Source organism: Prunus avium, chromosome 1 (genome assembly GCF_965620075.1).
Source record: "Prunus avium chromosome 1, drPruAviu1.hap1.1, whole genome shotgun sequence".
NCBI lineage: Eukaryota > Viridiplantae > Streptophyta > Magnoliopsida > Rosales > Rosaceae > Prunus > Prunus avium.
Genome location: NC_142284.1, coordinates 1240283 through 1267056, shown reverse-complemented (window position 1 = coordinate 1267056; position 26774 = coordinate 1240283). Strand labels below are relative to the sequence as shown.

The 26774-nt window shown below is 37.1% G+C and overlaps 6 protein-coding genes across 7 annotated transcripts; 4 read left to right on the top strand and 2 right to left on the bottom strand.

Moving 5' to 3' along the window:
* The first annotated feature begins 598 nt into the window (after positions 1-598).
* Positions 599-1567, top strand: LOC110755009 (uncharacterized). The gene has a single exon (XM_021956149.2). The coding sequence runs from the start codon at positions 1117-1119 to the stop codon at positions 1483-1485; it is 369 nt and encodes a 122-aa protein (XP_021811841.1). The 5' UTR covers positions 599-1116; the 3' UTR covers positions 1486-1567.
* A 3035-nt stretch (positions 1568-4602) lies between these two features.
* LOC110755003 (C-8 sterol isomerase) lies at positions 4603-6332 on the top strand. Its single transcript, XM_021956142.2, has 3 exons — positions 4603-5366; positions 5477-5626; positions 5766-6332. The coding sequence occupies exons 1-3, from the start codon at positions 4647-4649 to the stop codon at positions 6054-6056; spliced, it is 1161 nt and encodes a 386-aa protein (XP_021811834.1). The 5' UTR covers positions 4603-4646; the 3' UTR covers positions 6057-6332.
* A 175-nt stretch (positions 6333-6507) lies between these two features.
* LOC110755001 (Pentatricopeptide repeat (PPR) superfamily protein) lies at positions 6508-9199 on the bottom strand. The gene is made up of 2 exons (XM_021956138.2): positions 8448-9199; positions 6508-8213 (listed from the first exon to the last, which is right to left on the bottom strand). Exons 1-2 carry the CDS (start codon positions 9044-9046, stop codon positions 6614-6616), a joined length of 2199 nt encoding a protein of 732 aa, XP_021811830.2. The 5' UTR covers positions 9047-9199; the 3' UTR covers positions 6508-6613.
* Positions 9200-9228: 29 nt separating this feature from the next.
* On the top strand, positions 9229-12843 carry LOC110755005 (uncharacterized). The gene is made up of 6 exons (XM_021956145.2): positions 9229-9374; positions 9498-9603; positions 10596-10640; positions 10723-10831; positions 11815-12121; positions 12348-12843. The coding sequence occupies exons 1-6, from the start codon at positions 9327-9329 to the stop codon at positions 12534-12536; spliced, it is 804 nt and encodes a 267-aa protein (XP_021811837.1). The 5' UTR covers positions 9229-9326; the 3' UTR covers positions 12537-12843.
* A 1826-nt stretch (positions 12844-14669) lies between these two features.
* Positions 14670-15850, top strand: HSP1 (17.6 kDa class II heat shock protein). The gene has a single exon (XM_021956215.2). It carries the CDS (start codon positions 14987-14989, stop codon positions 15692-15694), a length of 708 nt encoding a protein of 235 aa, XP_021811907.1. The 5' UTR covers positions 14670-14986; the 3' UTR covers positions 15695-15850.
* Positions 15851-17807: 1957 nt separating this feature from the next.
* On the bottom strand, positions 17808-22347 carry LOC110755021 (CDPK adapter, putative (DUF1423)). Of its 2 annotated transcripts, none has more exons than XM_021956163.2 (5): positions 22009-22347; positions 20785-21300; positions 19470-20023; positions 19315-19381; positions 17808-19013 (listed from the first exon to the last, which is right to left on the bottom strand). In XM_021956163.2, exons 2-5 carry the CDS (start codon positions 21161-21163, stop codon positions 18577-18579), a joined length of 1437 nt encoding a protein of 478 aa, XP_021811855.1. In that variant the 5' UTR covers positions 21164-21300; positions 22009-22347; the 3' UTR covers positions 17808-18576. The 2 variants fall into 2 exon arrangements, with proteins under 2 accessions (XP_021811855.1, XP_021811856.1); XM_021956164.2 differs by having other exon boundaries at positions 20785-21230.
* Between the last annotated feature and the right edge of the window lie 4427 nt (positions 22348-26774).

Genomic DNA, 26774 nt, shown 5'->3' with positions numbered 1-26774 from the left:
CATTCCAGCTGTCATGACCAGAGAGGATGAAAGGAGAGGAAAATATTTCTCATTTCATTTCCATAAGAATGTACAAGGAGGGTGGGCAGTGTGTAGGGCAAAACATACAGTCATAACCCCTAATAATGCACATCTTGATCAATCATTGGCCGTTGAACGACCCAAGGCCTGTTTGGTCAACAAAGCATGGTAGTCATGTTGGCTTTATTCCTATAGTAAATGAAAGTCAGATGGTCAGCAGTTAAGTCAACACATTCATGGAACTAAGATAACCAGACAAACTACCCAAAGCCAAAGCTTTAGCCAAAAGCTAGACAGAGCTAAGGCAAGCCACATTCACTACAAGCCATTTCAACCGAAAGTAACTGTCACTAAAACTACCAAAAAGTAAGAAATCTATATTATATAGAAAGAGTTATACCAGCGTCAATCGTGTTATATTATATACAAGAGTTATACTAGCGTCAGTCGTGCGAGGACTCTAAAATGCACGACTTTATCATAATCGTTGTGGAGAGAGATGTAATTTACAACCCAAAACCTACGCACCCTTGTTTATTTATGTGGGGGGATAGGAATTAAGTATTTGCATATGATAGAAAGGGCCAACCCTGAGGACCCCCCGACCACTCTTGTCTCATTTCCCACTGCCCCATGTCCCTTAGAACATGGAGGAAATTATGGCAGTTTTCTCCACCCTCACCTTATAAGAGCTATCTCTCCCCTCTCTGTCTTGTCTCTCTTACCCTCCTAAATTTCCAATAACCATAACCAATCAAAAAGAAAAAGAAAATCCCAACCATAAAAGCTCTCATACAACATCCAACCATAAAAGCTTTCATACAATACATCAAACACTTGTTAGTTCTTGAAGCAACAATAGCATCCTTACCAAGTGAGCAACACCACATCAAAAGAAAAACAAAAGAAATGAAAAGAAACCCACTTTCCACACCATCATTGCAATCAAATCCAACTACAAAAACATCCATATAATCTGCAATACCTTGTTCATCACCTTTCTTGAATCCTTTTGACACTTAAGGAAAAAAAGAATATTCATCTCTCAGAGATTGCTAATTCAGCAAAGCAGAGATCAAAAGAAGAAAAACAAAAATGGAGATTGAGCAGGTAAAGTGTGAGTGTTGTGGACTCAAAGAGGATTGCACACAAGACTACATCAGTCAAGTGAAGGCCAAATTTGATGGGAAATGGTTATGTGGGTTGTGCTCAGAAGCAGTTAGAGATGAGGTTAGCAAAGGCAGCAACAAGTCATTTGGTATGGAAGAAGCTGTGAGAGCTCACATGTCATTTTGTGGCAAATTCAAATCCAACCCTGCAGTTAGAGTAGCAGATGGGATGAGGCAGATGCTTAGGAGAAGATCTGACATGTCCTCATCACCATCTTCTTCCTCATCAAAGAAGTATACAAGATCAGCAAGCACATCCCAAGTGGGTGATTCTTCTTCTTTCTCATTGTACTAATTGAAAAGAGAGGAGGTGGCAATGGCATCTGTTTCTTGGTTGGAATAATTATATTATATATATATGAAGGTAGTTAATTTCATGGCTTATGAGTTATGTTTCTCTCACTCAATCTTTAGACTCTAAGTCTTGTACAGGGGGAATTTTTATTCCTAGTTTTGCTTTATCATGTTCCATTTGATATGGGGTATGTTTCACTCTTCTTTTCTTGGTCAGAGAGATTAAAACTGCTAAAATGAATGAGGAAACTAAATCCATCATCCTTCTTTTTCTTTAGTAAATTAATTTCCAAAACACCAGATATATAAACCCTTTTTTTTTTTCCCCTTTTGAACTTTGCTTTACAAGAGACAGCCTGAGTTTTCTCTTTTTGTCTTTTTGTCTGCTCATTCTGCTTTTCTTAAAGCATCATGATATTCTTTTGATGACTTAAAAGTTGTTTCAAGATAGAATTCCATTCACTGTTTTACAAGAAAGCTTTGTTTTACCTTGCAGTCAAATAAACTTGTTTAGACATCAACAAAGCTTGAATTGGTTTGGAAGAATGTAGAATGATTGGGCTTGAAATGCTTCTTGATGCAGAAGATATATATTTTCCTACCTGGCTCCCCTGGATTTATGAAACTAATAACTAAAGGAAGAGAATATCTGGTCTTTATCCATTATTTAAATGAATTGCAACAATTATGGGTCAACTTCCCACTCCACTAGAAAAGACTAATTGATTAACAAAATATGATTCCATTAGCCTCAATATATTACCTAATGCATGACTTTTCCCAATATAATTAATAAGTGGTTGTGGAAGATAATTTCTACAATCTTATATGCAACCATCATCCAATCACAGATGTGAATAATTGATTGACAGTTGATTAATCAACAATTCTCGGTTGTTCACGCGTGTGCGAATGTGTGAGTTTTGGTACGAGACGGATGTGTGAAACACAAAATGAAAGTTGATATGTTTTAAAATTAAAATACATATTTTGACAGAGATTATTGACGCATAATATTGACACCCTAATCAAAATTCCCTAGTTCATTGTGGGCTTCACTAGGTTTGGTCCATGTGGGGCTTTTTGTGACATAATGTTTTATTTTTATTTTAGTAAAGCATTAGAAGATGCCATTGCCATGTGTGACCTGAATTGTCAATGCCTGCTACGGCTCATGAAGAAGCATCATGTCATGAATGAATCTGATTCCAAAAGTTTTGTGTGGCGTGCAAGAAACCATAGAAATCTAGTCTCAGAGTAGAACTTGTACACCTCAACCACAGATCCTCAGATATATGCCTGCTTAATTATTTAGGGATTTCAATTCCAGCAAATTCTATTTACCCAAAACTCAACCAACACGAGCAAAATGCAGGTCCCCATCTTGTAGCAGCATTTTATCGAGAAAGATTAGTCAAACTTTGCACATGCTTTCTATTAAATACATGAAGAAGGAAAAGAAAATGAATTATGAATTTAGTTTTTTATTTATATATAATACAAGCGATAATCTAAACTACAGGAAATGGAGATTTCACACACACAAGCACAACTATGATCTCGTTGGAATTCTTATTGAAAAAGCAAATAGCACACCTACTTTTTGGAGGACGAAGGAAAAGACAAGTTAACCGAGCATCTTGTTTTCCTTTATTAAAATGGCTATAGATATAGATGGACATTAAAGGAGAAATAAACTAAAACAAGCACATAATGCTCATGTTATAAAAAAATTAACTCTGATGCTCATGTTAATGTTAAATATTATACATTTACACTGATTTCCTATAGGAGTATACAATAAGCATTATGCCTAACTTATGCCTATCATATTCACTTTATATAAATAGGAATATGAGGAATTAGTAAACGGTTGATTGTTGATACAAATATGAATATGAGGAACAGTTGATACACATATGAATATGAAGAATTAGTTGATACAAAATTATTTAATATAAGTAAATATAATTAATTAGTATTTATTAAGTAATTGATTAAATTAGTAAAATATTAAATATTAATTATTCACTAAAGAAATAATAATTAAAACATAATTACTAATTAAAGTAATTTAAAAAGGCTAAAGTATTACTTTATTACAACAATAAAATAATAAAAAAAAACCATTTTTGTAAAGTATAGCCGCGCGGCTATACCTTTAAAATATTCGAATATATTTACATCGAGTATGGCCGCGCGGCTATACCTTTAAAATATTCGTATATATTTTAAAGGGTAGAGCCGACCGGCTATACTCTTTAAATATTAATGTATTATAAAAGTATAGCAGCGCGGCTGTACGCTTTAGGTATTAATGTGTTACAAAAGTGTAGCCGCCCGGCTATACTCGTTTAATATATTCGAATATTTTAAAGGTATAGCCGGCCGGCTATACTTGTATAATATATTATTATTATTATTATTTAAAGAGTATAGCCGCACGGCGATACCTTACAAAATAGTTTTCTTTTTTGTAATTAAGTAATACTTTAGCCTTTTTAAATTACTTTAATTAGTAATTATGTTTTAATTATTATTGCTTTAGTGAATAATTAGTATTTAAATATTTTACTAATTTTATAAAAATACTTAATAAATATTTATTAATTATTTTAAATTATTTTGTGGGATTTGTTTTTTATTTATATATTTATTAATACAAAATTAGTTTGTTTAGTTTAATAATTTGCAATTAATTAATATGTTAGCCTTATTTAATTATATTAATTAGTCTTTATTTAATGAATTTTAATGAATAATTAGTATTTAAGTATTTTAATTAATGTCATAAATTACTTAAGAAATACTAATTAATTATATTTAGTTATCTTAAATAATTTACAAAGTGCTTTTATTTTCTTTATAAAAAAAACAATTTATGAGTTGATTTTGCATAAGTTATACATGAGCCAGTCTGTGTAATTATTGTTGTTATTTATGAATAAGGGATAGTTTGCTCATATTATCTGAAATGAAGTAAATATGGCTCTTCATAATTCACTTTGCTTGGTAACTTGAAAAGCCATATAGGTAACTTTACTTCTTATGCTTTAAAAAAAAAATCGTATCTGACCAATGCCATATATGACCGTTGGGGATTTTGAAATTTAAAACCCATATCTTCCCCGCACAGTAAGCATTGAACAACACTAAAAGACCATGTCGTCTAAGAAACCAAGTCACTCTCCTAAACCCCGAAGCACCCAAGCAGCCATGAAAACCGTCCTCTCATCTTCGTCAACCACGACGACCACAACATCATCCTCAGTGAAATCGAGCACCACCACCGCCGCCATGGAAGACGACCGATCTGAAAATCGTGACAGCTGCTACTACCCAGGATGCAGAAAAGACGCCAACTGCAAGTGTGATATGTGCTTGGCCAGCATCAATGCCACTCTTGATCTCATGCCTTTTAGCTCCCAGAAAAGCACACTCACCAAGTTCTCAGCTTCAAGGCCCAAGACCAACCGCAGTGTTGAACTCACTCCCATCTCTTTTGATGCTTCGGTTTTGTCCACACCCAGATCAAACTCTCCTCAGATTCCGGTGTCCCCGGGTCGTAAATCGTCTTCAAGATTGAAAGTGAAGGAAAAGATTAAGAAGAGGGAGAGAAATTGGGGTTTTGGGTGTGATTTTTGGAGAATGATTTTGGTTTTAAGCTTGGTTTATTTTGCTCTGTGTGGAGTTTCTAATCTGGTCTCTGGGGCTTTGAAACCTGTTCTGTCACCTGAGATGGTGAGAAATGTTAGTGAAAAATCTTGGGTTGTGGATGATTTGAATGGGAGGCTGAGGTTCTTGCAGAAAGAGGTGCAGGGTCTTGTTCAAGGAAAGGTTTCAAATTGCAGCTATTCTAATTCTATATGGGAAATTAGTCAGGTGCGTAGTAATCAAACTTCTTCTGTTTCTTTCTTTCTTTTGAAGTAAATTTTATTCAGCTTATTTGGTTCAACCCTTTTGGTAAAAACTTGAAATTTCTGATCTGTTAGGATGGTTTGCTTCTGAGCTCACATTGCACATTATATAAATCTGCAATTGAGGAGGTGAGCGTATGGGGATGGCCTTTGCAGACCGCAGGGTTGCTCACAAGTGGATTTTCTTCCCGGTCTTTCACAATCTTATCCGGCAGAGTCACAGAGGTAAAGCTGAAAACTTTGTTGCTAGATCATTTCTATTAGCATTAGTATGGTCAGCCCTTGAGATGTTTTTTTCAGTTTTGTGTCATGATGTACAAACATATGCTACTTCCTTACCCCCATTGTCGTTGTTGTTGAGAAGTGGTCGGATGGAAAGCTTGGCTATGTGATTCGAAAGGCAAACACTTCCTGGGTGCAGAAAAATTGGGGTGCCTCAGCTGTGCAGTTAGATCCGAATACATGGATTCTTGAGTACCAGTGGAGCTCAACATTTGATAGCCAAAGATTGGTTTCAGCTGCAATAGCCTTTTTGAAGAATAGGATGTCAAGAATGCTTGGAAGTATGAAGCAGAAGTTTTGGCTCTGCTCTACTTTTGGAAACAACCAGTACCTTCAAACTACTGCAGGATATAACATCAAAATCCCAACCTAAAGAGAATCAGTGGACATCGGAGGTGCAATGTCTTCTCTCAGCAGATATCCAGATCTCATATCTTGTGAGAAGCTTAAAAATGAAATTTCCCCATGTTTTGTGGTTTTCTGGAACCTCTTGAGCTTAATTATTAATTTTGATTTCAAACTGTATATGTTGCCTAACAATGTAATGTAATCAGGAAATTGTTGCTTTCCTGATATTGATTAACTAGCAAGAAACTAGCTTCTGTGTGGCTCTATATGAATCCAGATGTCTCAAATTGTTCTAAACGAAATATCTTCAACATGGCTCAAAATGACTTGTAGCTTAAGAGTTTTACCTCTGCAAATTGCCAGAAAATACTAGGGAAGTGTCTGTAACTATTAGAGGCCACGCACACATTAATCAATCAAAAGGTAGTCACCAGCAAGAACATTAGACCAAATCCTCGGGCTACTTCTCTTCTAAATTTTATATTAGAAGTTTTTATAGCACCAACATTTTCATTATTGACATTTTAATTTCAAATAAATTATTAATTAAGTACATTGATTTAATATCAACAAATAATACAGTTACCAGTAGTCTTTACAAGAACAGAAACCATGTTTGTAGTGGTGAAACCTAGTCCTATCTCTGACAATAATCTCACTCTTATAGACTTTTGAAGCCAACTTCATGAAAGCATGGCAGTCTTCACAGATCCTGAGATTCTTAACTATGCGAATGCTAGAACCTTCCGTTTTACTTATCAAACCATAAGAAAGAGCCAACTTCTCACTGTGCAAGAGAATGGCTTCCTTCTTTTCTTCCTCTTCTAAATCAACCAAAACACAACATGTGTTGGGAGTATAACCAACCCGCTTCAGCTCACTAACTACCTCATCTAATTTTTGATAGATCTGATCTGCCTGTTTATGACTACTATCCGCCATTAAAAACTCATGTACCTCATTGTTTAGCTCTATCCTGCTATATCCCCTCTCCTTAGAGATACCACTATTTTTCATTTTCTTCCTCACCATTCCAACATCTTCCCATCTTCTTTGTTTTGCATAAATATTTGATAAGGCCACAAGGGCTCCATCATGCTCTGGTTCCATCTCAAGAAGCTGTTTTGCAGCAAATTCTCCCAATTCCATCTCACCATGAATCTGACAAGCAGCCATCAAAGATCCCCAGATGACAACATTTGGTGCAAACGGCATTGCCTCTATAACCTCAAGAGCATCTGTCAGGAGACCAGCACGACCATAGAGGTCAATCATGCAACCATAGTGCTCATGTTTTGGAGTGATGTTGTATTCATTGATCATCAATTCAAAGATTTTTCTGCCCTCCTCAACTAACCCTGCATGGCTACAAGCATAAAGCACGCCCACAAATGTAACCCCATTGGGCTCAACATTCTCATCTTTCATTTGATTGAAGAAGTTTAGTGCATTACTAGCATCCCCATGCATGGCAAAGGCGTTAATCATAGTGGTCCAAGATATTACGTTTCTTCTTCTCATTTTCTCAAATACCTCTTTTGCTCTTTCCAAGCTCCCACATTTGGCATACATATCAATGAGGGCATTGTTGACAGACAAAACTCTGCCAAATCCATTCTTGCCAACATATAAATGGACCCATTTGGCTTGATCCAGTGCACCCAGATGACCACAAGCTGAAATGACACTCAACATGGTGACCTGATCAGGTCTTATTCCTGAAACTTCCATTTCATTGAACAATCTAAGAGCCTCATGAGGTCGATCACTGTCAGCATAACCAGATATCATAGCACTCCAACACACCAAGTCCTTCTCAACAATTTGGTTAAAAATTAAACGTGCATCCTCAACTCGCCCTAGTTTTGAATACCCAGAAACCATGGCAGTTGCAACTACGAAATCTTTTGGTGACGTCTTGTCAAACAATTGCTGAGCCAAATCCATAGAGCCACTACCTGCATACATGGCAACAAGAGCGCTTCGTAAATGAGAGTCAACCACGATATCATTCTCCTTAATGAAGTCATGGATTGCTTTCCCGTAAGTTAACTTTCCAGAGCGACCGCAAGCAGAAAGAATGGCAGAAAGAATCATCTCATCTGGGTCTGGCTCCATGTTAGAGTTCTTCATCTCTTCAAAGAGGTAAAATGCCGTGTCAAAAAGGCCGCTCTGACAGTACCTGTTTGTAAATGTCACAGGTCAAATGAAAGAGATAAACTTTCAATTCTAATGAATGATTGAAACAATCTAGAGGTGAAAATCATTCCAAAAATTGTTTTCCCGTTCAAGTGAACACTTAATTCTTGATACTGGTCTCCTTAAGATCAAAACTTCAAACTTCTTTTGGGACTCTTGAAAATGTTTAATACAGTAATTATATTGAATAACTTGAAACATTAGAACGAAACCATACCCATTAATCATAATACTCCACGCAACGACATCTCGACAAGACATTTTATCAAACACCAAGCGTGCCTCCATAATCCTCCCACAAGCCGCATACATTCTAACCAACGCCGTCTCCACAAACGGGTCCGAATCAAAACCCAACTTCCAGGCAAGCCCATGAATCTCCACCCCTTCAGTTAAAGCCGAAGCTCTGGACACAGCCTTTAACAATGGAGGAAAGCTGAACCTGTCCACAGCCACATGCTCCCTCCTCATCCTCTCATAAACCAAAAGCGCCTTGTCAGGCTCGGCACGTCGCGAGAACTCACGCAGGAGCTTGTTGCACAAATGGGTTTGGGGTTTCGATATTTGGTTGAAGACTGAGAGAGGGTAGTGAAGGCTAGGCGAGAGGGTACAAGAGGAGATAAGGAGATTAAAAAGAAGGTCATCGGAGCGGTCAATATTGGATTTTAGGATTTGGGCGTGGACTTGTTTGAGCTGTCTGAGGTTCTTGGAGGAGGATATGGCTGTGAAGAGGGTTGTGGGTGTGTTGGCATTTGGGTTCGGGATCGGGTTTGGGTTTGGAGGGAGAGCTAGAGTGGTGTGGGGAAGGCTGGCCATTGTGTTCGGGAAGTGAGAAAGTGAAGGAAAATGGTTTCTTGAGTGTTTACTCAGGGCTTCTTCGCCATTGATATTTCTTCAAAGTTCAAACCTTCAAAGTTATGGTGGTTGGTTTGAAGTTGGGGGATGATGGAAGAAAAATGGAGGGAAGCAGGAGGCACTTTTAGTTAGTTTATCCAATCGCATGACTACCAGAAAAACGACATGTCGTTTTGGACTGTGTAGCATACTATATACGGGAAAATACATTATGATCTGAAATCCCCAAAAGAACAGCAAAATGGGTGAAGTTCTGTTCGAGCTGGAGCAACATTTCAGGTCCAAACAGGTAAAAAATTTCACAAATTTCAGTCACCAAAATCCTCGAAACCCAAAAGCCAATTCACGTTGGCCGAAACGGTAGCAAAAAAGCTCCTATTAATTGGTAACTTTGCTGTGCATAATGTTTCAGGTCAATTTGACGCCCGAAGAACGAACGCTTCTTTTAACTTGCAAGTCCAAGGCTCTCAGGGAGTTTACATTCGGAGGTCTTGCTGCTGCTACTGTTGCCTGGACAGGTCTCTCATTTGACATTTCTCTTCTTCTGATTTCTTGTGGTTTTTTTTAGTTTTAGTTTTTTTTAAAATTTTATCTTCCAATAATGAGTTTCTATGTGTTTTAAATATTGGGAGGTCAGAGTTTTGCAATGTCATTGATTTCTCCAAAGCTTGTAATTTTATGATATAATGGTAGTGGTACAGGTGAACGACTTTTTGTTATGAACCAATCTGACTTGCATTTTGAATTCACATTCAGGACAACCCACTTTTGATTTGGTCATTTTTGGTTAACAATTTGAATTTGTTTTGGATAGAGAAACATGGGTTCACTAGTAGTTCGACTTCTCATTGTTCCATAGTTTTAAGGTAGTTAACATGAGATGTCTGCAGATTACTACATGTAGATTCGAACACCTGTCCATAAATTCATGCGTAGTCATGTTTCAAGGCTGCTTGTTAGAAAACAAAACTATAATGAAGGTTTACATGATATGCACTATGTACAGTCTATTGAATCACGTGGGCTGCCCTGCTTGGAGAAGAGCAATCCATTGAATTAAAGTAACGTTGATACATCTGCTTTCTTGTTCTTTTTTTTTTTTTTTTTTTTCTTCTTTTTCTCTTTTTCACTTTTTTATTGAAACATTTCAAGTGGAAAGGATATCAGTTCCGCAATTGAAATTATATGGTTTAGAGAGTTGTACTGCTTACATATTTCCTGGTGCTTTTAAGAGTCATTTACCGTCTGCATATCAATATTGTACTGGATTTTTTTCATACTCATTCGAGTGGGCGAGCTGGTGAAAAACATGGTAGGATTCTTTAATAAACAATTTTGTGTAGTTTTTCACCGCCTTTAACTTAGGTTAAAAGATCATAGGTCCTTGTTTTGGGTCCTATAATGATTCAAGTTTTGTTTACTGTGAATATGGATTGCTATTACTTCTTTTTCTTCCTTTTCGTTTATTTCTGTGTTTCATTTTTTAACAATCTCAATTGCTTTATGGCAGCATCTTCAAAGCTGAATAAGCTTATTCGAATCAACCTTTCAGGAGGTGAAGTAAACTATCTATCTGTTTTTCTATGATCTTAGCTATCCATCATTTCACATTTAAATCATGTTTTACTCTTCTGCAGGAGCTGCTGCTTTATTTGGACTGTGGAGAATCTCTAGATCCTTAGATTCATGTGTTAACCATATTCTTTCTCAGGATGGAAGTAGGATGCAGGCGGAGTTAGCAACTATGTACGTCACCTTACTTATTTTTAGGATTGTAATGAATTCACTCGGTGCAGTTTTCTAGGAAAACTTATTGTCTTCTGGCATTCATGAATAGACATGTTGGCAGGCCATGGTTACTGATCTAAGTTAGCCAAAGATCACGATGCATCACTTATTAGTTTAAGAAAATTTAAGTGGTTCATTTTCCTCATTTGATTATCAAATTCAAGTCAATATCATTCCGAAGTCTAGGAAGTAGTCCATTACTTGGAGTTGCACTGGGCTAAAATCATCTCAAAGAAAAGGTTAAAAGTCAATGTTTTCAAAGAGCCTAGTTTATCCAGGTTTGTGGCCCAGCCAGTAGCCTGGAATGGATGCCATTCATGCCACCCTTTATATTTTTGTTGCAATTAATTTTTTTTAAAAGAGCGTAGATAAGCATCATAATCTAAATAACTCTCTTGGAAGTAGTTTTTTGTCTATTATGAGAGGTCATGGTATATTATTATTGTTCTCATGCACTAGTTTTAAATTAAAATTAAATCTCCCTTCGACTTGTAAAGTACAGTATCTAGAAAGTGTGACAAATAGACTACAGACTCATTTTACCATTCAATATTGCCTTCCACCATCACCTTTTCCTGTAAGCTTCTTAAGTTTTAAATATAATAAATAAGGGAGTGGTGCCCAACCCTGCTTAAAACTTCTGCTCTTTCACAGACATTGTCATTTACTCAACATGGTTTGATTCACGAAAAATTTCATTTCTGCATATAGCTATTCTCTGCCCTTCCATTACATTGTTGGCATTGTTTTGATTTATATATGTAATTATCTGAGTACATATTACTGTACATCTAACCAGGCTCGAAAAAAATGCATTTTAATATATGACCAATATATGCGCTCCCATTACATCTTGGGATACTTGGATTTTTTTATGTAATTATCAGAGTACATGTGCTCCCATTGAATTTTTGAACTATGAATTGTTATTCAAATGACAGAATGGTGAGGAAGTACCAGAATGATCCTTCTAGGATGCGGCTTATCTCTAAACAGTTCTACTCCGAGAAAGTTTTTGATGATGCTACCTCAGATCAACCAACAATAAGGTGGCGTTATCGGAATTATTTTAGTGATAACATTACCCATGGTCGAGAAACAAATGACAGCGACTCTTACAGCAACTCTCAAGGTGATTCGGAGAAGGGCTCCCATGGTAACCCACACAATACCTCTGGCAGTGATTCCCAGCACACCCAAAATGTCTCTAACAAAAAATGGGTCAAATTTGATCCCAAACAAGTTCCTGTAAGAATGCTTATCGAGTAATTTCTTTTCTTAGTAAAATTTGCATTAAACTACTGATGAAATTAGTTCTTAAAGTAATGATGGTAGTGCAGAAGAATGATTTGGAATTAAGGTATTGCAGAAACTTTGGAAATTACTCTTACTGACTTAGCATATGATAAAGGTCCCTTATTTACTGACTCAGCATTTTCTTATTGTAGACTGACTCGGCCTTTTCTTATTGTAGACGAACTCGGGTGTTGATGCAATGGTAGACCCGCTTGATTGTGTTTTTGGTAATACAACAAGTGAGGAGATTCTTCTTCCGAGTACCTCCAGCAGTTCCCCGAAAGCACACACTCGTAACCGGAAAAGATCGCACCGTAGGCGTCGGATGCACCATCAAGAAGACTTACCGCACTACCAACAAACGTAACTGTGAGTTGAATGCAATTGAACAGTGGAGAAGATCAAAGGGGAGAGTTAAACGGAATTAGAAATTGCTTTTTCCTAGTGTTTTGTGTGTTTGACATCCTTCTTCAGGAAGAGCATCTGTATGAACTTACAACTGTATCAGGCAAGTTACTGTCATTTTCTTTTCACTGCTGTGTAATTATTGAAGAATCAAATAGTGAAGTTCCATTTGGGCTCGATAGGCACTTGAAATGTAAGTGCTCCTTCAATGGGCAAGAACAAAAATAAGTGGTTGGTTTGGAGATGCACATATCATATTTTCCCATTAAGCACTTTCTGTGTTCTCGCTTCCAGACTAGTGGAAAGCTAGTAAGCATATATTAAGCTTTTTTGGTAATTTATTACCAAATGTCCCCAGTTTTAATGCATTCACCCTCTAATTTTTGGGTTTACTTCAAATAAATTATTATTATTTTTTAAGGACAGAATAAAAAAAACTATACATGCTCTTTTCTTTTTTTTCTTTTTGCGAAATATACAATGAAAAGTACAGCAAGTACTGTCTGCATCAGGCAGGACCTCCCCACGCGTTTGGCCATCTGAAACCAGACAATTTAATCCAAAACTTTATAGAGATGATAAAGTAAAGATAGTTTTGTTTTAGTTGGCCGCCCTTCTGGGAAGGATCAAGGAACCTTCATGCCGTGTTTTTATATAATTACATAAAAAATGTATGTTATGTCTCAAATTTTCTTATATTTTCTATGATCTTTTTATTTTTAATTTTAAAACATGCTGAGTTGATCCATTTGAAATTTTGTAAAAAGCCAATTTTCAAACTATAAATTATCAATTAATTAATTATGTAAGTAGCAACATAAATCTTTCTTTGCTTTGGTTTAGGGTTTTCTGTGACAAAAGTGCAATTTCTTTTCTCTAATTACCGTGTCCTACAATTCGAAAGGACTTATTAGACAAGGATGAAGGTGGACTGTAATTTCTAAGAAGGTGCCCCTCAATATTTCAGAAGGCATGTGCCCCCATTTTCACCCCCTTATTACAAATAATGAAATTGCAAGATATATGGAATAATTTGTTTTTAAAGGTCATGATTTTTCTTATTTTTAATTATATTAATTGTTGTTCTTGTAAGACCAAGGTTCATGATTTTTATTACTATAGAAAATAAACCATTTTTATATTAATATTTTTATAACAATATATAAAAAATAAAAATAAACTAAATAAACCTTACTTAAAAGGAAAAAAACAAAAATATTTATCACAATAATATCTAAATGTCATAAGACATCCCAAAACGTGTTCACAGAGCTCCACATAAAAAGCCAAAATATTCAAAACGACACCCTAAGTTGTGTCACGACTCTAGAGCTTAGAAAGTGACTTACAATTTCTAAGAAGCTGTACATCCTATGTACGTATATATTATTCTATAATATTATTGAAATAATATCTTTCTTTTCTTTTTTTCCTTATTTCCTCTCTTTTCTATCAGCACTCCTTCTTTAAATCAAAATATGAAATATACACTAAGAATAAAAGATGCTCTTGAATTTGCTCTTAAGAAGAGTCATCAATTTTTTCAGAGTTCTATCTTTTGCTCTTTTACAGAGCCATTTTCTCTTCTCCCATTAAACCAGAAATAAAATTAAAATCCGTAGTCATATGAACTGATACAGACAAAGAACCCACTAGTGTAATGGTTTGGAATAATTTCTTTTCAAAAAAAAATATTTTGAGTTCGAGTCTTAACATCTTAATAGTGTATGTGAGTTTAATATATTATCGCTTATCTCAATAGAAAAAATCTTCTCAAAAAAAACAAAGAACTGGTACAGTATTTGCCAAAAATAAAAGGTCTGTCATTCATTCATTGCCTTAACCCACTTTGCTGCTTCCACATCCATGAGGCCATGACCCATTACCCATTAACCATGCATATACTGACAACAAAACCCAACCTTTGTATTTAAAAACTAATAAAATCAGACCCCGGTAAGATTTCTTTGGTACAAAAAAAGCTATAAGATTTTGGATGGTCCAAAAAATAAAATGGCCAGAATTGTAATTTTGGCAAAGTCCAAGGATGAAACCCCAACCCTCCTTCTTTTTTTTTTATATATTTGCAGTGATTCTGCCTATGGGCTCTAGCCACTATGCATACCCAGAAAGGGAGATTTCATTGACAGCATTTGCCTTTGCCTTGGCAACAACATTTCTTTTCCACTCCTCCAAATTATACATTAAAAAGAATTTTGCCTTTTCTGGGGACTCAATCTCTCACACAAACACACACAGATAGGGAAATTCAATTCAATTCAATTCAATTCAACCCAATTTCTAGGGTTAGGGTATTTCTTTTAGTTTCCCATCAAGTCTCATCCAAAAACAAGCAAAGCAAAGCAAACAAAACCCATATATACCCAAAACAAATTTTCCCACCAATCCTTTATGATTCTTTCTTTTCATAAAAACAACCACCCAATCAGGATTTTGATTCCCACCCAAGATTGGCCTACCCTTTTCACAAGGGCATCTTTCATATTTCTATTAATCTTGTCTCAATCTCTCTCTTTCTTCTGCACCTCCACCATAGCCATTGAAGCCCAAGCCATGAAGGTCCACCCGATGCCCAAGAAGCGCAACATCACCATCCAATACAACTCAAGCAACCCTCTTTCTGAAGCTGAGGCCCTTCTGGGTCTGACCCACAAGAAGCTCCGCCGCCTGCCCCATGTCTTCAGTCGGGTCCTGGAGCTCCCATTTCGCTCCGACGCCGAAGTTTTGGTCGAGGAGAACCCCGATTGCTTCCGATTTATCGCCGAAACAGATAACATCGGCGACGGCGTGAGGGCCCACACCGTCGAAATCTATCCGGGTGTGACCAAAATCGTGGTTCGGGAAAGTGGGTCGGCGGAATTGACATTGGACGAGCTTGAGCTCGACATGTGGAGGTTTCGGCTGCCCGAGTCGACTCGGCCCGAGTTGGCAAGCGCGGTTTTCGTCGACGGTGAGCTTATCGTGACGGTGCCGAAGGCCGAGGGGATCGAGAATTCGGACGGTGGAAATGGCGGTGGAGAGGTTTGGGGTGATGGAGATGGGAATGGGAATGGGGGTTTCAGAGGAGGTATGGGTAACCGCCTTGTGCTTGTACAGTAATGTATTCTCTCTTCTTTTTTTCTTTTGGGGGTTTATAATTTTAGTTGTTCCAATGAAGTTGAATTTAGCTTGCAACTTAAGCTTCTGAGGCTGTTGTTGATGGAACTGGTTGTTGTATGCTGTTCTTGTTGAATGAAGAAATGTTGGTTTTGGCAATGGTGATATTTGAAATAGCTGGCCTTTAGATTCATTTAGCTCATTTGTGTTGCTTTTACAGGTGCATGATGGTTTTTGGGTTTTGATCAGCATTTTTAATTATAGTGTACTTGAGTTTCTAGGCAAATAGTGCTTTGTGCTCATCTTTCTTTTTGTTTTCTTGGAGATTTACTTTGCCCTTATATTATATGAATCTCTTTTTGTGTTTTCTGAAAAGATTATTCATTCACCTACAGGACGAAAGAATGTCTTTTTGAAGACACCAAATATTGTGTTCTCTTTATAATCTAAACTCTCAACTTATTCAACCTATCCCTTTCTTTACATATTCTCAGTGATCAATGTTTAGCCTTAATTATGCTCTGGTTCTCTTATGACCTAGTTCTGGAGACTCTGCTATGCAATTGACTGCTTTTCTTGATTTTCAATTCCTTGAAAGAAAAAAAAATTCCATTTTAGAACTTTTGGTGGAAGTAAGTTATCTGCCCCTTGTTGCATAAAAATTACCAGGAACCAATGCCTGCATTACTTCATGGTTAAGAATATATGCTTCTGGCCCACTTATTGGAACTATGGATGGTCCACTTGGTGGGTCTGTACATGGTCTACTGGTCAACCTAAAGGATCCATATATGGTTTTCTAATGTGAGCTGAAGTGATTTATTTTCCACATTTGATAACCATTTCAATTTTAGTTTTTAGTTTTCATTTTTTGTACTAGAGTATAGAAGAAAATGAGAGTGAGAATGAGAATGAGGATGAGATTGAGAGAGAGCATGAGAGGGGAGGATGGGAGGGAGGAGTAACAAAACTGAAAACAATTTCAAATAGATTTCAGTTTTTAGTTTTGTTTTCACTTTTGTTACTCCTCCCTCCCATCATTCCCTCTCATATTCCCCCTCAATCCCATCTCTACTCTCATTCTCAATTCCGTTTTCCCTCTTTTTCCTCTATACTCTAGCACAAAAAATGAAAATGAAAAACTAAAATTGAAATAGTTATCAAATGTGCCCTTTACTTTTCACTTTTAGCAATCAAATGAGATGACCATATTTTTGCTTTTCAGTGTCTTGCAATGTGATTATATATAACAGTATCTTATACAGCCTTTTACCCCCTTTTTCTTAGTGTTTTTCTGATGATTCTTTTGTGATTACCCCTCTGTCTCTCTCTCTCTCTCTCTCTCTCTCTCTCTCTCTCTCATGATCATCGGCTGAGTGCTACTGATGAGTTGCCTTGAAGATGCTTTATGTCGAATCTGATTCTCCTGCTTGACATGCTACTGCCCTTTTCTTCCTTTATCTCTTCCTTCGTTTTTAACCTTTCAATTTGTTAATCAGAAAGCCAGAGGTTTTCTTTTTGGACACAGCATGCCCCAGGATGGATTTGGGATGATATGGTTGGATTTGCTGGCAATTTTCTCTGAATGTAGACAACTGATTCTTTTATGGAGATGTCTTGCTTTGAGAATTAAAAATGGGTTGTGCTTTAGTTTCCTTGTAAAAGTTGCCTAGGTTGTGGCATTGTGACATTCTTGTCTCGTTTCACATCTCCAAATTCAGATATGCTATCAGTCTAAAAAAAAAGATTTACTATGGAGTCTCAACATTCATCATTTCCTTCATTAATTTATCAAGCTACTAGCACGAGAGGTTATTGCTGTAACTTCACAGCCGCACAGAATCTAAATGCCTCTTTAAGACAATTACTAGTTATTGTAAATCACAGATATTATTCGAAACTTGAAGAAGAAATAAAAAACTAACTGGGTCATGTAGTAATCATTACTTTCTTTCTATCTCCCCTCATTTCACCATCGGACCAAAATGTGCCCCCGGATCAGGTTAAAGAATTTTGGTTACCTAAACAATCAAAACCTTCTTGATGAGTTTTGTTGTAATCTTTGTTTTATAGATTAATCATTAACAAAATATCGAAAAAAATAAACACAACAAAATTATTAAAAGAACAAAAATGATAGTCCATTTCATTCTGAAGGAACTTATTCCTGCATTTTGTATATATGTACCGTGTGCAGGAAACGTCAATGTTTACATTTGCATTTCCGCAAATCTCTAGCCAGAGACAAGACGAACTAACAAAAAGAAGCAGTTCCGATCCAAAATGTTTTCTAATGGCCAAAATTTCCAACTTCCCGGGCAGGCAAACCATCTTGACAAAAACATAAAAAGAAAAACACAGTTGCCAATCAGGGAAATTGGGAAGCTGAGTGCTAGAACACAGTTGCCTGATGCTTTAAACATAGTAGCATTTGCAATGACTTCTCATGTGCCATTTCATCGAAAAACACAATGATCAGTTCACTGCAAGAAGATACAGATTCTTTGAGAGCTGATAGGATACAAACCTCAGCATGGAGGGTTCCTTAAGCATCCACTGTCATTCTCTCTCGATCACTCAGGACAGAGCCACAACCTTTACATCTTATCTCATTCACTTTGTTTAATAAGCCACTAAGGATTTCTGGTTCTTCAACGGGGTCTTCATCCCTTTGTTCTGCCAGGACCGGCTCATTCTGATACAGATCCTCATATATGAACCTCACACAACTGCGTCCTCATATATGAACCTCACACAACTGTGACAGCACAATCGCAAGAAAATTATATGGCTATTCAGTTCAAACCATGAAGAAGCCAGTTCAAGACCAAAATTTAATGAACAAATGATGAAAATAAACCATCATGATCCAGTAAGGGTTTGCTTCATTCCTCAATTTCTAAACTGAAGTGTTCCTTCAGGATAGCTCTAGAAGTCTTTCCAAACCCATTGGCCACTTCTTCCATATCCTTGAGCTTTTTTACTTCCCCTTTAATCTGCTTCACTCTGCTCAATACGGTACTCAGTAAAGCATCTGGGTCAGGTGACGTGCACCGTACCAAATCAGACTTCTCCTTCTCAAGTTGCTGATACAGATTACAAAGATAGTTCTTTTGTGCATGAAGGCTATCCTCCGCCATTCTAAATTCAGACTCCTGTGACTTTCTTAGTGCCTGCAGAACCTGATCAATCTCTACCTCAAGTTTTTGAGACTCAGTTCGATAATGAAAAGATGTAGACATTACTTCCGAGCTTGTTCTGACACCTATGGGCTCTTGGCATGTTGTAACTTCCAGGGCAGTATTTCCATGATGAGAGACATCTGTATTTAAACAATAACCGTCCATCAGAGAGAGAGAGAGAGAGAGAGAGAGAGAGAGAGAGATAAACATTTGTGTCTACAACTGCAATTTAGTGGAAAAGGGATCATTGGGAAAGAAAAGCACTTCAATTTCCACGAGAGAGAGAGAGAGAGAGTATTTTCAATACTCTTGCATGACTATGCACTTTTAAAACCTTGTGCACACGCTATGAATTTACTAATTATATTTTTAAGCCACATCCAAAAACTAGTAAGTTGTTCATCATAACATAATTACTTGATTTTATAGAGGGAAAATTACCCATAGAAATAGCTGAAATATTGTCTTCCTCTTTCCAAATATCTTCAAGACAAGTCCCACATTTGAGCTGATCAATATAGCAAAATGTTATATTGCTGGTCTTTGGGAACTCAAGTGTGGACAAGGATAAACTACTATAAAGCTATTACTTTTACCTTTGCAATGGCCACTTCAATACGTTTCAGCACCTCGTTTGCACTGGTTTTTTGTGAACCACGCAAAATGCAGACACCGAGATTTAAAATCTTCTCAATGTCATCCCGAGAATCAAGCGATTCACATGTATGTAAAATCCTCGTGACATGTGAAACCAGATCTGTCCTTGCATCACAGCGTCTGCAATAGTATTCAGAATCCAACCCAATGCTTCCTCCCACAGTGCCAGCCATGTAACATCTCAGAGCACAATCAATGTGGGCAGCGTGCCCACATATACAACTCTCATCCATCATTGCTTCACATCTAATGTAATCATAGCCTCCATATGATGAATTTATAGTCTTGCAACAAAGAATACAACAGCAATCACGACAGAACTTAGGTTCAGTGCAGCAAATATCACACTCCATGACTGCCAAAGGTGGGTTTTCTGATTGTTCCAACAAACTGTTGCACATCTTATTTCCGGCCTTACAGCATACAGTGTCAGACTGCGAATCAGATTCCTCAGAAGGCGGAATACATGGCACATGCTTCAGCCTTGCAGTACCTGTATAAACCCCACAAAAAGAAAGCACAGAACTAGATGTGATAAAACCATTTCCAAAGGCAAAACTTATGCACGTCAGCAGCTATATATGATATCATTTCAAACAAGCTGTTGCAACATGAAAGTAATGTTATTGATTATCCAAGAAGCTGAGACATGAAAACCAAACGAGATGTCTTCTTGAACATGAATTTTCTTTTTTCAGAAAACTTTAAAACCAATATCAAGGACATCAATTTGTTATGAAATATTGAATTTTCTTGTGCATATTTTTTCACTCAATGTTCATCATGTGTAAAAACACAAGGATCTTATAAATATGGGGAGGAAAGTTGATAAAAATACACACCAGTTTGGATAATTGATATGAAATGAAAATTTTAACCTATAGGAATGTTGATTAGAATCTGACAGCCTTTAAATAGCCCATTAGTTTTTCCAAAATTGACACCATTACTCCAGCCATTCACTACAAGCAAATACAAGTTCAGAAAGAAACAGTAACACACATGGGCCTTCAAGATAAGTTCACAAAATAATAGCTTAGCTACCCATCTTCTTGAAGAACATTGGATAAAAGGCTCTAGTTCAAAAATCACCAGCAAAAAATAGAATGCAAACACAGGTATCAAACAATGGATCATTGACAGACAAGGAGGGGACTGTTTTATTTATATAAAATGCTTAAATTAAATGAATAAAACTAAAGACAAAAAGGCACAAAACTTAAGGAAAGAAAATTAACATTGATTACGGCTGACCATTTGCCAACGACGACTTTTGTGCTGGGATCCTCCAGGAGAATGATGCAAAAAATTCATTGATGTTTGCACCAGGAAATGCTGTTTGGATATACCGTTCAACAGCAAGCTTGCTCGCAAAACCATATTTCTTACGTGTTGTTAGACCAGCGTTGCGAAGGCTCTTTGGAAGATAGAGGTACCTATCCAGATAGTGCCCAGCTCCAGAAACTCTCTTTCCCACCTTCCAGCGCCAAGTATCACCAGGATTAGGCCAATTCACAGGAGCATAAGGCAAACCTTCACCAGACTCGTCAGGTGAAACTGGCTTAAGAGAACAACCATTTTCCTTTGGCCTTGGCGTGCTTCCATCACTTTCATCATATATATCAATCTTCATAATTCCTTTATCAACTAACAAGTGGGTAAGGATAGTGTACTTTCAAGCAGTTAAAGAGTATGATAACCTACAAAACAACATCATTCGAATGATGGGTTCTGAGATGCCAATTTGTCCTTAAAATTTTCTAAAAGTTCCTGAAACAAACCACAAAAATAATACATAAGGAACAAATAATAACTATGCTCATTATAATCCAAACTGAAATTAAACCAACTCTCAAACAAACTGTAAACATTTGGTTAGACTTGAACCCTGTAAATATTTTATCCATTAAAGCAGAGCAATGGAAAATAGATAACTCAGAGGTGGATCGGTTAAGCCATTTGATAATTGTGTTCGATTAAGTTTGGGCATATGATATTTCTATGCATACATTCCTTTCACAGCTAGTTAGCAAGCAAGGGGCCCTACTTTGAACTTTATAGCTCAGTGTTTATTAACAATCAATCCCTGCTTATTAACAACCCCAAGTACGCATACATATATATATATATATAGGTATGTACGTATTATGCCCAAAAAAAAAAAACCAGAAAAAGAAAAGGCAAAGAAGGCATAATTGTCAAGGCAAAGATCTTAATAGATCTGGGATACCAGAGAGGCTCAGTGAATTATATATCATAGTTGATGCTTAATTACAGAACCAAAAATAATCTAGAGTTAATCCACATATTCATGACCTAACTAAAGGTTTCTTGGATTAAAAGAAGAATCGAATACCTACAAATGATGCTCCAAATCGGACCTAAAAGATTAAATTGAAAAAAATATAGTAACAATACCTAGCATCACCCACATTCATCCCCAACTTACACCCAAACAAAAAATCTTAAAATCAATACCTAGAATCTCTGCCATGGAGGAGAACACACTAGCTCAGCATCTAAATCAACCAGATCTGCCATGAATCTGCCATTAAGAGAGAGAGAGAGAGAGCCGAGTGTGTGAGAGAGGCATAGAGTAGTGAGAGAGAGTCGAGCAAGAGAGACAGAGAGTAGAGAGAGAGAAAATAAAAGTCAAAAATATGATAACAGATCTATCTGAAGACAAGAGAAAAAGAAAGAGAAATAGAAGAAGATGATGAGAAGATGAGAGACGTTTCGGGAAAATATAAAGAAATAGAGGCAATGGGCGTGTGGGAAGTCTGTGTGTGAGCATTTTTCATAAAGGCAATGGCCGGGGAATCCATACTCTCAAGAGCACTTACACCCATTTGCCATGGCAAAGGCAAAACAAAGGTTGTTACTATTTATGTGAATAGTGGCAGCTCTTGGGAAAGGCTTGTGGTGTTTTAACTTGTTGTCATAGCAATTCAAGGGCAACTATTATTCACATGAGATATGAGGAGAGGAATTTGTATAGAGTTTTGGTGTGAGAAGTGAAGAATACGACTAAGTATTTATTTAAAAAAAATTCTGAAATTTTTAGTATTTTTTATAAAAAAATTTCGATTCTGACGTCAACAAACCCAGGCAACAGCCCAAGCTATTCTTGCCTTTGGGCTTGCTCAGGCTTGTGGAGCCCACCAGCTGCATGGGTTGCTGAAGCCCGCTGGAACATCGAACTGGGGCTTGGGCCCCCTCTTGTCTAGGCCAAGGCTGGTCGGTGGAAATGCTCTAAGAGCACTTCGACCGCAAGGTTTTGGCCTAGTTAGGAAGGGGCCCTAGGCCCGGAAGGAAGCTCCAGCACGGAAGACCCAACTCAGGCAAGGCGTGGGACTCACGAGCCCGGGCAAGCCTACGAGGAGATCTGGCCCGTCTTATTGCTTTCGGGCAGCTAACGTCATCGTTGATGCAACGTTGGCGTTAGGGCAAGATATTTAATTTTTTTTTACTATTAGCGAGTATAATTTAGGTGTCAATGGTAAAAAAAATTAAAAATCTTACACTGACGCCAGCGTTGCCATAAACCAACGGCTACAAGCCATATGGCTTCTCCTGGAGGCTCCAATCCAACGGCTACCCAAAAAAATTGAAAAAAAATATCGAACAAATTTGTAAAAAAATATCAAAAAATTATGGAAATTTTTCTATAAATACCTACCAATATTATTCACTTTTCACACCAAATCTTCATACAAATTCTTCTCCTTCCAATATTTTTCACTTTCCACACCAAATTTTCTATTACTAAATTCCATTTGTGTAAAAATACAAATGATATTTTCCATCAAAGCCAGAGGCTCGTGGGCAACCGTGGAAGACATTTTGTTATGTGAGTGTTGGGTCAAAGTTGGTCATTGTCCAATCACGAGCAACGAGATGAAGTCCTCTCATATGTAGAGAAAAATTCATGGAGAAATGAAAGGATAGAGAGAATATGGTGTGAAAGGTCTGAGTTGAGGTTGTAGTTTTATAGAGTGATTTAGAAGATAGAGATGACACGCGGCGTAATTTTAGAGGGTGAAAATCTTATCTGAAATCTGAGACTAGAAATTTATAATAAATATCGACATGTGGCAACTAAGAATCTTATCCGAAAATTTTATTTGAAATTTGAGATCTTAATGTTATAATAAATATGGACACGGGACAACCGAAAATCTTATCTGAAAATTTAATCCGAAAGTTTAATCTGAAATTTGAGAGGAGAATTTTGTAATAAATAGTGACACATGGCAATCGAAAATCTTATCAAAATTAATTGTTTAAGCATAAAAAAATAGAAAATAAATTAAAGTGAATAGTAATTGCCCTTACCCTTGCCCATAGGGGTGGAAACAAAATTGCAAGGGCTACCACTATTCACATGAATCGTGACAGCCCTTGCCTATATGGGTGGAAGTGCTCTAATAGCTGAGGTGAGAATATGCTATCAACTCTAACAATCAATGTGACTTTAGCGAGTTGACCGAGCCAACATGCATATATTGGGCCTTATAATCACCATTTTTATTTAGGCTTATTTACTATTTCACCCCTTAGGACTTGAGCTCGCTCTCACTTAACCACCCAGAACTCAAATTTCCTCACTTTATCCCCATTCTCCCACTTCGTCTCAAATGTTACCCTATCCCCTCAACGCCATCTCATTTTCCTGTTAAAATGACATTTCTATCTCTCTCTCCCCTCCCCAACCCAACCCCCATCGCACCTCACCCCCACCCCTCCCCCTTTTCTCTCTTCTATCTTTTATCTTCTCTCTCTCTCTCTCTCTCTCTCTCTCTCCTATCCCCATCCCAAACCAACCCCCAGCGCACCTTCATCGCACCCCACCCATTCCCTCCCTATGACTCTCTCGCTATCTTTCTCACTCTCACTGCCTCTCTCTTCTCTCCTCTCCTCTCCCCTCCCCAGACCTAACCCCCACCCCTTACCTAACCCTCCATGAAATTACTCAACACACCCAAACCACGACCACTCAAAATTATAAATAAAATATAAAAAAATTATTCTCGATAGCCACTCCTCATCTCCTCTCTCGGCAGAGAGAGTGAGAGTGAGAGAAAGAGGCACAGAGAAGAAATAAGATGGGAGAGGTGAGGTGCGATAAGGGTTGGGGAGGGGCGAGGAGAGAGAGGCAGAGAGAGAGAATAGAGAAGCAGAGGGAGAAGAGGGGTGGGTTGCAATGGAGGTGCACTGTGGGTTAGGTCTAGGGAGGGGATGAGAGAGAGAGAGAGAGAGAATATAGAGGGGCTAAAATTACTACAATGCCCATGCCACCTCAACACACTTAATGGTTTTATGGACAGAAATGGACAGAAGTGGTAAAGTGAGAAAATTTCAACAATTTTTAGAGATTCATGGGGTAAAGTGAGGAAATTTGAGTTCCAGGTGGTTAAGTGAGAGCGAGCTCAAGTTCCAGGAGGTGAAACAGTAAATAAGCTTTTTATTTATTCAAAAACCCATATATAGCCTATTTGGATAGAGAAAAACTCAAAACTAGCTACTTATTATTTTCTAATTGATTCTTAGTGTAATTTTTATAAGAACCAATTAGAAAATGACAAGTGGCTAGTTTTGAGTTTTTGTCTCCAAATAGGCTTTATAAAGATTTTTGTATAATTTATCATATTAGGATGGGCCTATTTGTGGAAAGCCCTTCGATTAATAAGTAAATGAATAACTAAAGTTTGAAAATTGACTAGGAGTAGAAGCACTTCAAGAGAGGGTTGGTGAGTGTCACGACCCGATTCGAAAATAAAGAATATTCCCGAATCATGGTGTGAGTCATACCATGGTCATAAGAGTAAAATCCTACAACCATGATATGATGAGAAAAAGAGCCACAATTACTACAAAATTTACTTAACATCACAAAATCAGAGTCCCAGTAGCTTGTAATTAACTACACACTAAGATCTTGAACAAACGGTTGACTACTTACAAAGATTAATTACACAAATCAACAACAAAATCCTAGCAGCTTAGTTGAAACCCGCTTCCTCAAACTTCGTCTTGAATCCTTTGAATCCTGCACAATCTATTAGGGTATGAGCATTCTAATGCCCAGTAGAGTACCGTCAAACCCCTCAAAGTCAGTTATCACAGTTAATCAAAGTGTCATGCATCAAGCAACACAAGATATACAAATTATGCAATCATAACAGATAAATAAATTTGCATATGCGGTGATGTCATGAACTCACTCCCTTCTAATCCCACTAATTCATATCCTAGGGCAACAAGCCTGCATGTTCCATACCATGCGTTTTACCACTGTGGCTCCGAATACCCTAAAATATGAACTAGCGCCCATTCGTCCCTTAACCCATTTTTCTTTTGTTTACGAATTTCTCAACTTTCACTTATCATTAGAGGCCCTGCTCCCGTCACCTTAATATATTCAAGCTCTGCTCCCATCACCTGAATATATTCCACATTTTATTCAGATATATCTAAAGCCTTCTCCCACCCTTTAGATATATCTCAAACGATACACACACACACACTCCAAACACCACTGTCTTTATGATGCATATGTAATGCAGCACAAACATCATTTATCTCTGCAGAATAATGCCACAGATAATAACAATAATATATCAGGCTTAATCACATGCATAATAACATTCACTCAACGTCAAATAATATCCACGGAGAAACATCAACAATAATATTCACATAACATCAAATAGTATTCACCGAGCAACACAACAATAATATTTATAGTACTATATATATAATCACCAAGATTAAAAGTGACATAGCCCAATCAGCAGGAAATCAGGAAACCCTACCTCAAGTCCAGCTAGCTTAACCTTGTGCAGTTTCGTCCTCAAAAGTACGCAGAGTAGAACACCTAGCAGTGCCGGTCCTGAATTTTTTAGGGCCCAGGGCAAAAGTAAAAATTAGGCCCCTATATATACTTAAACTTAGTGATGAACTCACTCTTATTTTTCAACCAAGATCTAACCTGTTCAAATTAACTAAAAATTTAACATTCAAGCCAAATAAATTGTATCGATTCAAACTTCAATATATTAAAATTTAGAATAAAAAGTTATAATATATAAACAAAATAAATACTTATAACAATTCAATAAGTTCTTTTTCATCCAGCAACAAGCAACTAGCCAAAAGAAAAAAACTCTACATGCTGAATAGCCTAAGCAAAACAACATCAATCTATTTGAAATCCTTTTGCATCCTTAGCAACCAGCAAAATA